This window comes from Crocodylus porosus, unplaced genomic scaffold, assembly GCF_001723895.1.
Source record: "Crocodylus porosus isolate Cpor-Errol unplaced genomic scaffold, CroPor_comp1, whole genome shotgun sequence".
Lineage (NCBI taxonomy): Eukaryota > Metazoa > Chordata > Crocodylia > Crocodylidae > Crocodylus > Crocodylus porosus.
In genome coordinates this window covers 53047795-53062713 of record NW_017728906.1, presented here as the reverse complement: position 1 = coordinate 53062713, position 14919 = coordinate 53047795, and the positions used below count along the sequence as shown (strand labels likewise).

The following is a 14919-nucleotide window of genomic DNA, read 5'->3' as shown; positions in this document are numbered from 1 at the left end:
GGCCCGAGGACCGAGCCCTGCGGAACCCCACTGCCCACGTCCTTCCAGCTCGAAGTTCACTTACTTCAGACAGACAGTCAGTGAAGATGTAGACTGAGGAGTCAATGGGTGAGAGACAGGCTGCGGGCAGGGAAGGGGGACACCCAAAGAGAGAAGGGGTGAATAGTGGAGAGGTACCTGGGGAGTCAGATGTCAAGCAGGTTTATAATGACTGTCTGTCTTGCATGCAGACCAGCCCAGCCTCTGGCTTCTTTACGTTTCATTCCATCCACCAAGAGCACCCACCAACTGCTGAAACTTCCTTAGCCTGACGAAGGGCTTTTGAACCTGAAAGCTTTCTTAATAATTGTTTTCCAACTATTTAAGTTGGTCTAATAAAAGATACCAGATTCACTCAAAGAACCTTGTCTGCCTATGTCCTTAAACCAACACGGCTACAACCTATACCCCCGTAACAAATTTTTAGGCTTTTTAGGAGAATTTTCAGAAATCAAGTCTAGGGAGGTGGACTCGCAGCTTAAGTTTTGCAGGTAAATTTTGCTTTAAAGACCAAGGTCTCCATTTCTTTTCTGTTTAAATGGTTTTTGTTCTTTACTGTCAAAGAAAAAAGACACAAATAAATGGATGTTACCTACAGGTACCTATTGTCTAGTTTGCTATTGATCTAACTCTATCACTACAGTGTCTGCAGGCCTATAAATTTTCTTATTTTTCCCTTTTGCCGAGTAGAGGACAGCATGATTTCCTTTTCCTGTTTTAGCTCTGGTACATCAGACCCATTATTGAAAACATATATATACACTATTATGAGCATGAATTTCTGTGATTAACTATCTCTAACAAAGCACAAAACTAAGGGTATAACACTAACTTTGGACAAGTCCAAATACAAGAGTCCCCCAAGCCTGCAAAATATTGGTTGTGTCATAACTTTGCAACTGTATGCAGACACTAAGCTTTATTAATGGATAATAACTTCACTAGAAATGTGACTTTAACACAGGTAACCTACAAATAGTCACAGTACGTGAACTATAACCTTGTTATGACTTTGCCTTCCTGCACTTTCTAGATCCGTCTGCTTTTCTCTACACTTGATCAGCCAACCTAAGACGACCTATACTTTGCCTGGTGGTACTGAAAATGTTCACAAATTATAGCCATGTCACTTCACTCAAATTCTTTTGTTCATAGAGCACAACAAATTGATTTGCTCTGGCAGTAAACACTGAAATGGTGTCTTCAGTGTCTAGTAATTAGTTCTAATACCAGCAGACAAATTAAAAGGAAGCAAAACAAAATGTCTCCATCAGGCACTTATAATAACTTTCATAATACATATAGTGGATGTCTTGAAGACTAAGGTGGATAAATGAGGAGAATGCTGATTCTGGCACCCGGCTAACTCTTAGATAATCTAGCTCATCCCTCTTGGCTGACACCAGACCAAGAACAACATTAAATAGTAATAAACTCCTTCCAGCAAACCTCTGATTCCATGGTTCACTGTCCCCAGGCCTAATCTATCAATCCATTTACTGCACAGTAAAAGGTAAGAAACCCATTACAGATCTCTTACGTGCCCTGGCAGGTGGTATATGACAAGACCTGAATTCATCACAAACTCCAATGTCTAGTATCCCTTTTCTATGCTCTGAAGCACCAGGTGTCCAGCTTACCTGGACACAACAGCAGAAGTTTAGTTATTAGATTCTTTGAGCTATAAAAATAAACTAAAAATTACTGATGTGAAAGCATAAAAACTGACAGAACAAGTCATTCTCTATATTATTAAGACCATTCATAAAGATAGCACTGTTATTTTCATTTTTACACAAAATATTGGCTTAGGGGAAAGTGTAATAGAAACTGGGCTAGAATTTATAACTCACACTTTTAAATATGGCTTTTAATCTTTGTTCTTCATTTAAACTCTGTCTAACATAGTAGCAAATTAAGAACCACTATTTAGAACAATGACCAAAGAAATGTCATTTTTTAATTATTGCTATTCCAAGGGAAGAAACATTTTTCAAATATCTGTTCTCAAGGTCATCAGCATATGATTTAAACACCTAAAAGTAAAGACAAAAAAGCTTCTTTTATGTGACTGCAATTCCTTTCCTACTCGATTTCTTTTCTAGGCTTATTTTCGTTGCTGCAGGGCAATGATTTCTGAATACAAAGAGGGTTTGAACAGGACTTATTTTAAGTATGTCACCTTGAAGGTCAAGAATCACAGATGATGTTTCCCTCACCATTATCACTCAGATCAAGATAAACAGAAGTCCAGCATAACCCTACAAAACAGCAGGCATCATCTCAGATGGTGTAGTTTCTATAGTTCCACTGAGGTCCATGAAATAACTCCAGTTTATGATTTGTTACATTTTATGTTACAGTTAAACATCATCATCTTGCATTTCTTAATATTTCCTGAAGCATTATCATCCTGTGAGATAAAATAAGCAGGAGGGTGCAGATTACTAAAGGCCAGATCCTATTCCACCTGTGACATACAAGTGGTGTTTTGTGTGTAATACAAACTATTCCACCCTGATCAATTCCCTGGAAAAACTATTAACACAGAAGTTGGGGTGGGTGCTCCTCCACGTCACTTTTTGTTACTTAATCTTAAATCTAAGTGAAGGCACAGTAGAAAAACTGCATTAACTGTTTTTCATGGATTTGATCAGGGTGGAACAGGATTACATTTAGAGACTTAAACTTAGGGTGGAGACAGACGTTGCCTGATGTCTCAATTGTGATGCCATAAAATTTTTTTATGGCAGCACAAATGCTGAGCAAGCAGAATGCTGATACCCTTGTATGACATGTAAGGAAAAATCAGTGACGTGACAAGATGGTAACAGACGCTATTGCTTTATTGCACTGGACATCTATTACCTCTTCAGCTGTTTTTACTCTCTGACCACCCCAGGCAGGTGCTCACAGGGCTTGAAGACCCTTCTAGCTTTCTCTATTTACAAAAAGGCACCCCATGAATCTTGGGGTGTTCCTCTATAAGCAGGGAAATCAGGGTTCCCCACTCAGCCAGATGCATCTCCTGTGATCGCAGGGGCGTGTACCTGGTGGGGCAGGTAAAAGCCCCCCTTTCCCAACCGAGTCAGACTCATCCTCAGTAGTCATGGAGGATGGGTCTGGCCAAGTGGGGAAAGTAGAGAGATCACATTGTTCCTTGTCCTGCATCATCAAGGGCAATGTGAATTTTGCCCAATGAAGTGCATCAGCTGCGCCATGACAAATCACAGCACAACTGAGCCTCTTCATTTCAGTGACATTATTTCTAGACTTAGACATCTTCTAAGCAGAACGGAATCCAAGTGCAAGTGTTCATACGTAACACACATAACAACCTGCTGGAAACAATGGGCTGGACTGCAAGTTCATAAAGAAAAAAAAACTTGGAAGGGGCCCAGGACAGGGATACCCCACAAGGATCTCATTGTAAAGATCTCTGCACTTTGTCCTAGCAAAAAAGAGTAAGGGGTGCTCCTTCCACAAAACAGAAAGCTGCAGAACTTATACTTCAGATGCTGCAAATACAAGATTATCCCTGAACACATACTGTTTTCTGGCCCTAGCTGCCTCATGTTCTTTTTTTTCCCCCCTTGATTCTTCTATGCAGTGGCACAGGGAGCTCACTGAGTGCCTGAAGTGGGGAGGTAGGATGCAGAGGGAGAAATAGTAGTGAGAGTATGCCAACCACAACAGAGCAGGGAATGGGGAGGGAAGCAGCACCATTCTGCCTACCTCATTCGCACCCCCCGAACCCCAAAATACATTGCTTGATGCAGTGCTTCACTTGGCGCAGGACTGCCTATGCATAGCAAAAGACTCCTGGCAGGGGTTATCCTGGCATCACCTCTTGGTTGGCACCCAGCATGGGTGCTCCCCTCTCCCCATTCTAGTTATGCTGTTGCTTCCAAGGAGGATCCATGCAACTGTATTCTTCTTTAGTGACAGGGCAGGCAGTTCTCAACTGCAGGACATACCCCTTTAGGTTTAAAGGCAAAGGACATGGCACAGTTGAAGTAACTGAAGCTCTCATTCCTCAGCAAAATAGAAGGGGTTTCTTATTTTACATCCCCTGATCCTAAAAAAAGTGAGCCTGTTATCACCAGCTATAACATACTATGTGAAAAAAAGAAAAGGAAAGAATTGATGCTCCTTTCAGATTATAAAAGAGTGAGCAAAAGAAAGATTTTGTAAAACCTCCTATACACGCTTCCTGGCAAGCGTGATCAAAAGTGGCACTCAGGCTAAGCAAAAAGGATCTATTGCTGTTTTCTTATTTATCCGATATCCCAAGACAGACCACTAAAACAATACAGCATTTCCTAATGCATAAAGCATGTCTCTATTTGAGCTGCAGTACAAATTTGAAGCTAAGATCAAGTTGGTTAAAAAGGTCCACAAATTCCTTCAAACTCCTTCAAGTGTACCTTTCAAGTGAACTAGATAATGATTTTAACAAAAGTGTAACCATTTTGCAAATTTTTATGTGTAAGCAATTAAAACTAAGCACTTTTGACTGAAAACTTAATTTTGTAATTGTATTCTATTTACTTTCAAGTATGTTCAACTCACATGGTGTAAATGAATGTCTAGAAAAACTGACATGAAAAAATGGACCACAGGATAATGAAAATAGCTGCAGAGCCAAGAAATTCTGAAGTATTAAAGTGCTAACAAATCAGCTGCTTAATCTACCACAATGGTTGTCTTTATATGGTATATATTTTGGGAGGCTCTTAAGGACAGTAAATTCCAAGCCTAAAAAGTCCTGCCTAATACATTATTTAATCTAGTCTACAGCTTTTCCAGGCACTTCTGTTTATATGTAGCGGTTTTACAAATTGCACAGAAGTGGTGTTCCTTGCTCCTTAACAAGAGTTTAAAAACCGTAATATATTACATAAGTGCTCATAGTTATCCAGTTTACCCTAGCAGTGACAGTAAGAGAACTAGAATTTTTCTGTGTTAAAAACTACAGAACAAAAGGAATATAGAAGAAATATTCTACTCAAGAAGTCTCAAGATGCAAAAATGTATCAATGACAGATTATATTCAGAGATTAATTTAGAAAATAGTTTTCTTTTAAATGGATTTTAAAAAAATCCTAATAATGGAAGAAGAAAATATATTTTTAGGAAAAAAGTATCTTTTAAATTTTCAAATTATAGCGAACATTTTCCATCATCATTGCCCAAGTATAGGCACATAAATCCATATTTCAGTGTGTAAAAATAAATAGCCTGATTATCAAAGGTGCTGAACTCCTGTATCTAAAATCGATTTCAGAGAGCCTATTTTTGGAGAAAGATGCATCTAGTTATGTGCCTAAATGGTGATTTATATCCCAATTCTAGAGTTCTAGTTTTGCAAATGTTGATCAACGTTATTGCCCTTTTTAGCCTGAGCAGTTAACCAATATTCTAGGCCTTCCTAAGTTGTCTCTGCAAAAAGGAGAAGTTGTGATAACGATGAGTCATTTCTTTGATGCAATTCTCTTTATTTACAGAAAAATGTAGGCAAACTCTGTTGCTCTGCACTGGAGAAAGAGCAGTAGGAAGAAGTTTCTTCTTTAAAAGGCATGTTGGGCAACTTAGCGAGTCTCCTGGTCCAAAGGACTACATTTCTTGGTATCTTCCTGAGATGAAGCATCCTTATGAGACTAAGCATCATTCCTCGGCATCCTCTTGAGGCTACTACTTCTTACTGTCTGTTTACTTTTCCCCTGCTTTCTAATTTATTTTCTTAATACATATACAAAGCCACACAGCTGAAATTAAATATGCGTCTCAGTTTCTGAATTTATGATCAGTCCCCAGTAAAATGTCTCAGACCACATGGCTTAATTTATAATGCAGCCTTGCCATGCTGGCCCATAGCTCAGGTGGTAGCTTGTTTTTCAAGTTATCACTGAAAAAATAAGAATTCAACCCATTCTTTATTTAGCATGAAAGAAGAGTGTGCATCTATAGACTTCTACTAAGTCTGCAATTGATGGCCACTATTAAAATCTTCCGTCACTGTAAATACTTCTTGAACACTGGCAGTAATTTAGAAGAATCATTAAAGCCCCAGAAGATACTGTGGACTCACAGTAGCAATAACAACCACAAAACAGGTGAAACTTGGGAATAAATCCCTTAGTAACACTGGATAATTAAGAGGTTGGATAAGCCTATGGAGATTTCCTACACTTCTGGGCTTTGCTGGCTGTCACAGAGAGTCAGGAAGAAATTTCTTCCCTCTCCTGTGACTACATATATCGGCGGAAGGGGGAGTTGCTTTCCTCAGAAGCACTGTGTGTTGGCTGCACCAAGGCTGCAGATTTTGACTGGGGTGTGCCAATGCTCCTGCTAGGACTAAAACCTGGAGGATCCCTGCTAGAAGGTCTTGCGCCTCTGCTCAGAGTCAGACCAGTCACCATTTGGGGTCAGGAAAGAATCTGAATTTTACACCATGACAAGAGTGGTACAGATTGTGAGGGCTTTTTAATTTTTATTAACACCCTTTGCATATTTTAATCCACGCTTGCAACAGATGGACATTGGTTGTCATTGTCCCTCTGTTTTACTTGTACCAAGTTATGGTGCTGCACTTCGTGGTTGTGGGGAAGTGGGTGCCTATTTTACCAATAGTTTACATAAGGATTTGCTTAGGATTGTTTGGATAGGGATGATCCTGACTCAGGCAGATAATTGGACAAAATGACCTCTAGAGGCCCCTGCCAGCCCTAGTTTTCTATGATTCTGTATTTTAGAACAGCAGATCACTTAATTTAGGTACCTGAATATAGATGTAGAACTAACTTCAGGCACCCATTAAAAAAAAAGAAGAAATCAGACAACTATGTTATTGCATTACTTTGAAACTCTGAGTAACATTTGTGAATGCTTTATGATACTCAAGCATATAAAAACACAGAGAACCAAGCACGTTCATCCAGACAAAGAGAATGCAAGGTGCAAAATATGCAAGAGTCAGATGCCATAATATTATTATTAATATGTCTAACCTTTATCCAGTGATGGTTAACGTCTTTCAGTCTATTCTCAAGTTTATGTTTTTCTTCTGGGTTCAGCAATGCACTTCTAAGTACTGCTCCTCCAGTTTCATTTAATTTTTTCAATATTCCCTTACGTAGAGGCAGCTCTTCAACTCTGAACTGAAACAGACAAATGCAACATTTAAAATGAACTGTGGGAGAATTTTCTACTCTCTTAACTTCTTCTTTTAATTTTAATCAATTACTCCATCAGTCAAAGTGACTAAATTCTGGCTTTAGTTTAGTACAGAATAGCTATGAGTTTTAAAAGCTCAGACAGCCACAAATGTTGACTACATTATGCAGATATATCCTGGACAAAGAAAGCCTCACACTAGAAGGCCAACAGAAGGAGTTTTCTCGGAGAGAAATAAAAAGTTTCACTGATAATATAATGAATCCCAGTGTTGGCCACCAAATGATTTAGAAATATATATTTACTCTGCCTTTTGTTAGTGTGAATTTTAAGTCCCATGGAAGGGGTTCCAGATCTTGTGTAGTGTTGAACACCCTGATCTACCTCATAAACAGTATTATTCATAAGACTGCTATGTAAATTAGAGGAAGACAGTAATATAAGCTACATCCTGCCTACTATGCCTGTTTCTTCATAACTGATGTCCAAGGCTGTCCAGCTGCTGGCCCTTGGGCTGCAAGTGGCCTCCAAAGGATTAATTTATGGCTCCCAGACACCCACCCAGCTGCCTTTTCCCCTCCCCCACAGCTTTGGCTGCAGCAGCATCTGGGTTCTCTGGGTTTCCCCACCCTCTTGCAGCTTCCACTTCCTGACCCCATGCATGGGGGTTCGGTGCAGTGCAGACTATGGTGCTAGGAAAACCCATGGCCCAAGGCACTCTTGCAGGCATGGTGCAGCAGGGAAGCCCATGACTAGGAAGCTGAGGGTGAAGCAGAGTGGGAGGGCGGAAGTCTGCATGGCATGCAGCCCAGTGGGGGACAGCAGTTCAAGCTGATGCATCTCTCAGGTTTTAAAAAGTTGGGTAACCTTGAATCTAAATTTAGATATTCTCAACCTTAAATCTATCTATTCTCCCTCTTACACATAATTATTTCAAATTTGTGGTCTTGATATCAAGTAAGTAAAGATTATATAATAAGAAGTCAAACTTCTTTAGCTATCATTTCCTTTTCCTGATTAGCCTTAGAAGGGCAGTGCAGAGCTTAAATTAGTTGTTACACTATTAGGGTTGTAGTGGTCATTAAACCCCCACCCCCGTGTGTGGTCATTAAAAAACCATCCCCGCAAAAAACAACAACCACCTACAAACAAAAAACAAAATACCCAAAACAAATCTGATGTGTCATCATGTGACAGAGATATTAAGAAAAAAATAACAATGATTTTGACCCATATTTCAGGGAGGAAAGCAGGACTATCTCATACATTAATATATTTTAGGTTAAGAAAGCATACATCTGCATAGACCCTTAAAAGTGCATTCTCCTTCTCAGATCCAGCATGAACCCAACAGCTATTAACATTAGCAACTTTATACTTCAGGGCTCCATAGTTCTACCAATGACATAACAGAGGTCAGATGAGCTATACAGCAGAACAGAGAAGAACAGAAATTGTATAATGTTCTGGCATTTCCTTTAGCACTTGTAATCCCACAGGACAGATTGTTTATCTGTGAAGCAGCAAGTATATTTCATGCGCGATATAGGTGGTATTATAATTATTATTATTTTATGCCCTAGGAGCTGAAAGAAGTTGCCTTTCTAAGTTTGTTATGTGCTCTTGATGTCTTGGACACCCATGTAAGAGTATCTGCATGCTTTTGTGATGAGCATATTGGTTAGACGCATTTTATTAAACCTTGTTATACAACTGTTATTCACAATTCCGTATTTTGTAAACATTTAAATACCTACGAAATTAGGGTAATTACAGTGCTATGAATTGGCTGAGAACCAGCTATTTCCTGCAAATCTGAAAGTGTTTGCACACATGCTTTACAAAACTTAGCAATTCAGTTGTGGGGAGAGGTATCTTGGAATTTTGCCTCAAGTTTGAGATTGAAAAGATCATCACGTCTCAGATCTACTCTACACATTTTTTTTTCCCCACTTCCTTAGGAATTTTGGTCAAGGCTGTGATTTATTTATTCATATAATTATACAAGTACAATCTCCAAAACAGGATGCTCTTGTAACATTTTAAAGACGTCATACAGCTCAGCGCTTTAAGTGGTACACGGTGGAATTGTACTACCTTAATGACACTGGCTTCAAGGTGACACAATTGAAGAGGCAACAACTATTTCTTACAAGATGTTTTCAGTTACTGTGTTGCATCTAATTTTAATCTGGTCAGTACAATTCCACTGTCTGTGCTTTAAAAACTTCAGATTTGGTTTGCCTACTAGAATGCAGAAGAGGAGCAGAAATCTACTTAACAGGAAGAAATATGACAACAACAATTCAATTTGTTTTGTCTACCGAACAAACAAATTAACACCAAAACTAACATTCAAAATACACTACCTTCACTTTTTCAAGAGAGTCTTTTAACTGCTCTTCATTTCCTGGTTCAGAAGGAATACCAGCAACTCTGTCTGCTTCCTCTAACCATAAACCGAACTCATTTAAGCCTTCTTGCAATTGTGACAGAATGTTCTTTTCTTCTTCTAGCCTGCAACAGGAAGAAGAACGCGTTACATGTTTACAGGGGAAAATTGTTTAATGTGCTGTTATTGGTCATGTGCAATATTTAATGTTAAATACATAAACAAATACAAGAAAAATGATAAACATTATTTGCCATCAACATTCATTCTTTAAAAAGGAAAGCACAATAGTATTCTTTACTTCAGAACTGATCAGGCCAGAAAAAAATGTCCAAAGAGGAATATCAAATACATTCTGAAAATAAAGACTAAAAATAACCCCAAGATGTAAACGCTTAAGAACTCTAGTTGAAAACAAACATTGTTCTCGCTCTTCTTTATATATACTGGCTGTAAAGTTATCAAGTAAGTATTCAGCAATTGTTGCCTTCTCTGCTTGTCTCCTTCCTCTGTGGGGGTCTCCAGAGGCATACAGTCACCACTTCTGTCTTGAAGCCCCTTGATGCTAAAATACAGATAAAAGTGCTATGTGCTCTTCAAGATAGTAAGGCTCATGGTTTATCCAAAATTAGCACACTGTCCTTTGTCTGAAGCCAGACTCCTCTGCCCCAAGCTACTGTATTTCTGAAATCCTCTAAGCCTCTCAAATGCTACAGAACCTTGCTCTCTATTCCTACTGTGCTGCAGGAAATAAAGAACAGAGACTCACCCATCATACATTTATTTCTACTGACCGGTTTCTACTAATTTCCGTATTCAAAAATAATGTCTTTTGTAAGTATAAGGGTGAAAGGGCTAAGTAGAAAATTACCATTCCCATCAACCAATTGACCAATGGTCCTACAATATGTATAAACACACAAGTGCCCTTCTTATGGCTAGTAAGGGGAAGAACACAAACAACTCTGTGGAAAAACCTTAGTAAGGGTCTTGTTACACAGTAAGTTTAGGTAACTTCTGAAGCTCTTAACCCCTGGACTGGCTGCACGTTAGCACCTTTCAAGTGACTTAAACGCTTGTTATTTAACTTAAAGTTACATCACTTCAGGGCAGGATTAGCTCTAATCAACCTAATTTTATTCCTCTTCCATTAATTACTGCGTTGCCAACTCTCACAGCTACTCCACCCACCTCCAGGATGCCAGGATGCTGTGGCCTCTCGACTTAAGGTGAGCTGGGGCACAGTGGGGCTGGGCAAAGTGCCTTGTCTCCTGGGGATGTCAAGCAGAATGAGTACCACAGCCCCAGAGCAGCTGGCAGCCAGAGTGCTTTCTGCTTCCATGGGACAGTGGCATGAGGGGCAGATGCCACTTGTGCTATAGAGAAAAAAGGATCAGACTTCTAAGTGATCAGGTAGAGCCAGCCAGCTTGCAGCCCAACCAGATGGCAGCCCAGCCAGTAGGGTGTGGGATGATGGGCACTGACTGAGCTCCAAAGAAAAAAAAGGATCAGGCCCCTCAGAGTGAGCTCCATGACTGCAGCCCTAGAGCTCTCTCGTCCTGTTGAAACTCATGCAGTGGATCCACATTGAGAATGGGGCCACTGGGCTTAAGTCCTGAAAGCCCTTCTCTCAGCACAGAGCTGCTACAGACTAGACTAGAAAGCCCTGGAGAAGCTGCTTGGTATCATAGCTGCAACGGCTCTGCACTGAGAGCAGGGCTGCCAGGGCTTAAGCCCAACAGCTCTCCTCACAGCGCAGAGACGCTGTGCCAGTTTCAGTGAGCTGCTTCCCTAGGTCTCTGCTTGCTGCAACTGACACGGTGGTCAACCTGCTCTTTGCCTGGCAGGAGCAATGAGTGGGTCCTGCTCCTAGTCCTGCCCTTGCTCACCAAGTCTCTAGCAGAAAGTCATAGCTGTGCAGGTGAAGGACAGTCAGAATAGGTTTTTTTCCTTACTGTGTGACTGCTCCACTAAGCCGATTAACATTTGTCCAGCTTACAGCATGAGGTCTAACAAGGCCCTCAGTAATGTCACTCTGGAACAAGGGTATCAATGTGGCAAAACAGAAGCAGCAGGAGCTCAATGGATTGGCATAAGGAAAAAAACTGTGACTGGTGGATGTTTCAAATAGAAGGCCTTGTTATACCTGACACCGAGTCACACAATTTTTGACGGGTGTTAGTGCTAGCTCGAGTTTGGAGCAGTCACAAATTCAGGTCAGCAGGGGTCTGAAGAGCTGAAAAGTAAGAACCCCGCTTCCCATTCTAGCCTCCCTCCAGGAGCTTCCCCTCTGGCCCTTGGTGTTCCCCCTGCCTCCAGCAAATTATTTACTTGTGGTTGCCTGTGCTATTTGTTTCAGGGGAGCAGGCAGGGAAGGGTTAACTTGCCTGCCCAGGTATCACTGTTGCTGGGCTGCTGCTCTTTTGGTCCAAGATCCTTGTTGCACGGTAATTCTGGGCAGCTCCTGGAGCTCTTAATTCCTGGATTATCCACACATTAACACCTTATGCACTCATTATGCAGCTCAAAGGGGAGGATTATCTCTGATCCATACAACCCAGCTCCTGTTTCATTAAGGTGTGGCCACTCCACACATGTGCTGTCCAATTTGATGTCCCAGGATCTCTCGCACTCCCACCCACCAGTCCTCTATTGGCAATTCACAGCTACAGTTTCTAGTCTAGCCCATGCTCACCAGGCTCCTAGTGACAAATCACAGCTGGGCAGGTGGGAGACAGTCAGAGAAGGTGTCTACATTAAGGGGGTGTAACATTGGGATTCCATGGGGTGGCCATGACACCCACAGTGGCTCTGTGACCATGCCCTGCTCCACCCCTAGGGTGCCTTCCTATCTTACCTGCCATGCCTTGATGGTAATATAAATAAATATAAAGGCAGGGTACCCATGGACCTTTCCTAGGCCCCAGTCACACAGGTCCCAGGCCCCTGGCTGGGCCTCTGTAGTTCACTGTACCCAGCTGGGCACCCAAAGCCTTATGGACTAATTGAATAGCACCAAATGTCCCTTTACTGCACCCCATTTCTCATGGGTGTTACTAGTATGCTATCCTTCTGTTGGGACCTCTTCAGCCTCTGCCCCTTTATTGTAGCTCAGCATTCTAGTCTAGGCCCACTGAATAGGACATGGCTTTGAGACTCTAGCTTCACCTATCCCTTCAAGTCACCAAGCCCCTAGTTCCTCTATACTGGGCCCCTTGCCCCTGTTCAGCTGTGCCCCTCTAGTGCTGGTCCCCTGTGCATCTGAGCCTCGCTGGTGCAGGGCCCCTGGCCCCTGTGCACATGCCACTCTGCACTCAGTAAGTGTTCAAGCCCTGAGCTTGCCCCCGGCAGGGCTCAAGGCAATCAAATACTCCTCTGGATACTAATGAGGCCTCCACCTCCCTATAGCTTCACCCACAAACCACTGGTTAAACAACAGCGTAAATCATAAGCCCCTGGGCTATAACATAAAAAACCATGGAGACCATGCTCTGCCTGTTTAAGCAGCAAACTTCCCCCTAGGATAGCATGCCTTCTAGCCCTGGGTACCTTGCAGGCTCCCGGAGCCTTGTAAGCAACAATGAAGGCAACCAAATGTCTCTAGGCAGCAATCTAAGGCAGGGACTCCTCCTGTGGCAGCCAGGGAAAAAGTGCCCTGCCAACCCCAGCCTTGGGCTTATATGTTTCCAGGGTCCTGCCCGCATCCAGTTAGCTGACTGCCTGGGCTGGCTGCTAAGTATCTCATTAGCCTCACTGCCCTGACAGCCAGCAGCTGCTGTCCCTGCCTGCCTGCAGAGCTCCTTGGCTGGGCGGCTTTTGCTCTTCAAGTAACAGAGAGCGCTGGGGTATCTGTTACAGGCTGTCACTGCTCCAAACTCCAAGCTAGCATTAACACTGATCAACATTTGTGCAGCTCAGAGAATAAAGGTGTAACACAGCCCTAACAAAGCCTATAGTTACATCCAGGCAGACTGTGGGAAAATGGCAAAATTAGGTAACAGTCCAGGGACCCTTCTCATAATTAGTTAAAGAATAAAATCCAGAGCCATTCATGAAAAACTGAGCAATCTCTAAGGAATGGAAACCATGGATTAGACTGCTAAGTGTCCCTTTTGAAAAAAAGGGCATTGCCTAAAGTTAAACTGACATCAGTGATAACTTGCAAAGCTGTCACAAGATTGAAAGGCACACTTGAAGGACAATAATCTTTCTTTAAAATACTTAACCAAAGGGCACATCAGTGTTTTAAGAGCAACTCAGTCTTAACCATGGAAACAGTCAGCATTACTAGTATATTAATAATTCAAAATGTTATTCACATTATTTCAAAATGTAAGCAAGTAAAAGAAAAATTCCATTATGAAAGCAAGATGGCAACTGGTTTACGTTCTCTGATTTCCCATACTTTGCCACTTATCAACATGACAGTCATTGCCAACAAAAAGCTCAGAAAAGTCAAACAGAATGAAACCTATTTTCAATTATATCAAAATGTGTTTATAGTGAGGCAGTCTTTTTAACTGAGTATGCTTTCTGATTGTAGGGCCGAGCAAAATGGATGGTGTTTTCCTTTTGAGAAGGCTTGGGAATAAGCTTCAGGCAAAGAGAATGAAACCAAAAAAGTGTAAGCTTCACACCATTTAACACAAATCCCTGAAACTATTGTTACTTACAAAAAAATCTTATGACAGAATATTTAAAAGCTTGCTTCCAAGCATACTGTAAAAGTAGTGCAATATATAATGCAGGGGCGATGCATAGGGGGTGCATGTGGGTGCACCCCCTGTGCGTGGCAGTGCACCCCTGCAAAAAGGTACTGCTGACTTCCCTGATCACCTCAATCGGTCCCTGATTGCCCCTGGCCTCTGCAGCTGTGCCCCCACCCCAGCCACCGGTCACTGAAGTTTTTACTAATATTCAATCTTCTAAAATTTTGCTATAAAATAACAACTCCTATATTTTAATTAAAGTGTCTATTTTTCTTACTTTAATTTACTTAGAAGAAAGTATACAACTGATTTCAAGCTTTTAGCATTGATTTTTTTTCTGCAGGCATCACAACAATTGTATCACTAAGTTTTAACTATGGGTAGAAAATATACATTAGTTGTTTAGATTTTCCACATTTACTCACATAATGCATACACCCTTTCCCCCAAAAGTCAGATCTCCCAAATTGGGGTGCATGCCTTCATGAGGAGGCTGACTTTTCTTTGCTAAAACAGAACCACTGGGGAACATAAGCACAGAAATGCTATGGTGAAATATGGCTGCCAGCTTATCAAGCAGGAAGCAAAAGGGGCAGAGACCAA

The 14919-nt window shown here is 41.4% G+C and overlaps 1 protein-coding gene across 8 annotated transcripts in view; it reads right to left on the bottom strand.

Moving 5' to 3' along the window:
- DMD (dystrophin) overlaps positions 1–14919 on the bottom strand; it is a 1922593-nt gene that overhangs the window by 686447 nt on the left and 1221227 nt on the right. For all 8 annotated transcript variants that reach the window (XM_019529123.1, XM_019529125.1, XM_019529122.1 and 5 more), the window contains 2 exons: positions 9585–9732; positions 7050–7199 (listed from right to left, as the gene is read on the bottom strand). In XM_019529123.1, coding sequence (XP_019384668.1) covers positions 7050–7199; positions 9585–9732 — 298 coding nt within the window. The remainder of the gene's footprint in view (positions 1–7049; positions 7200–9584; positions 9733–14919) is intronic.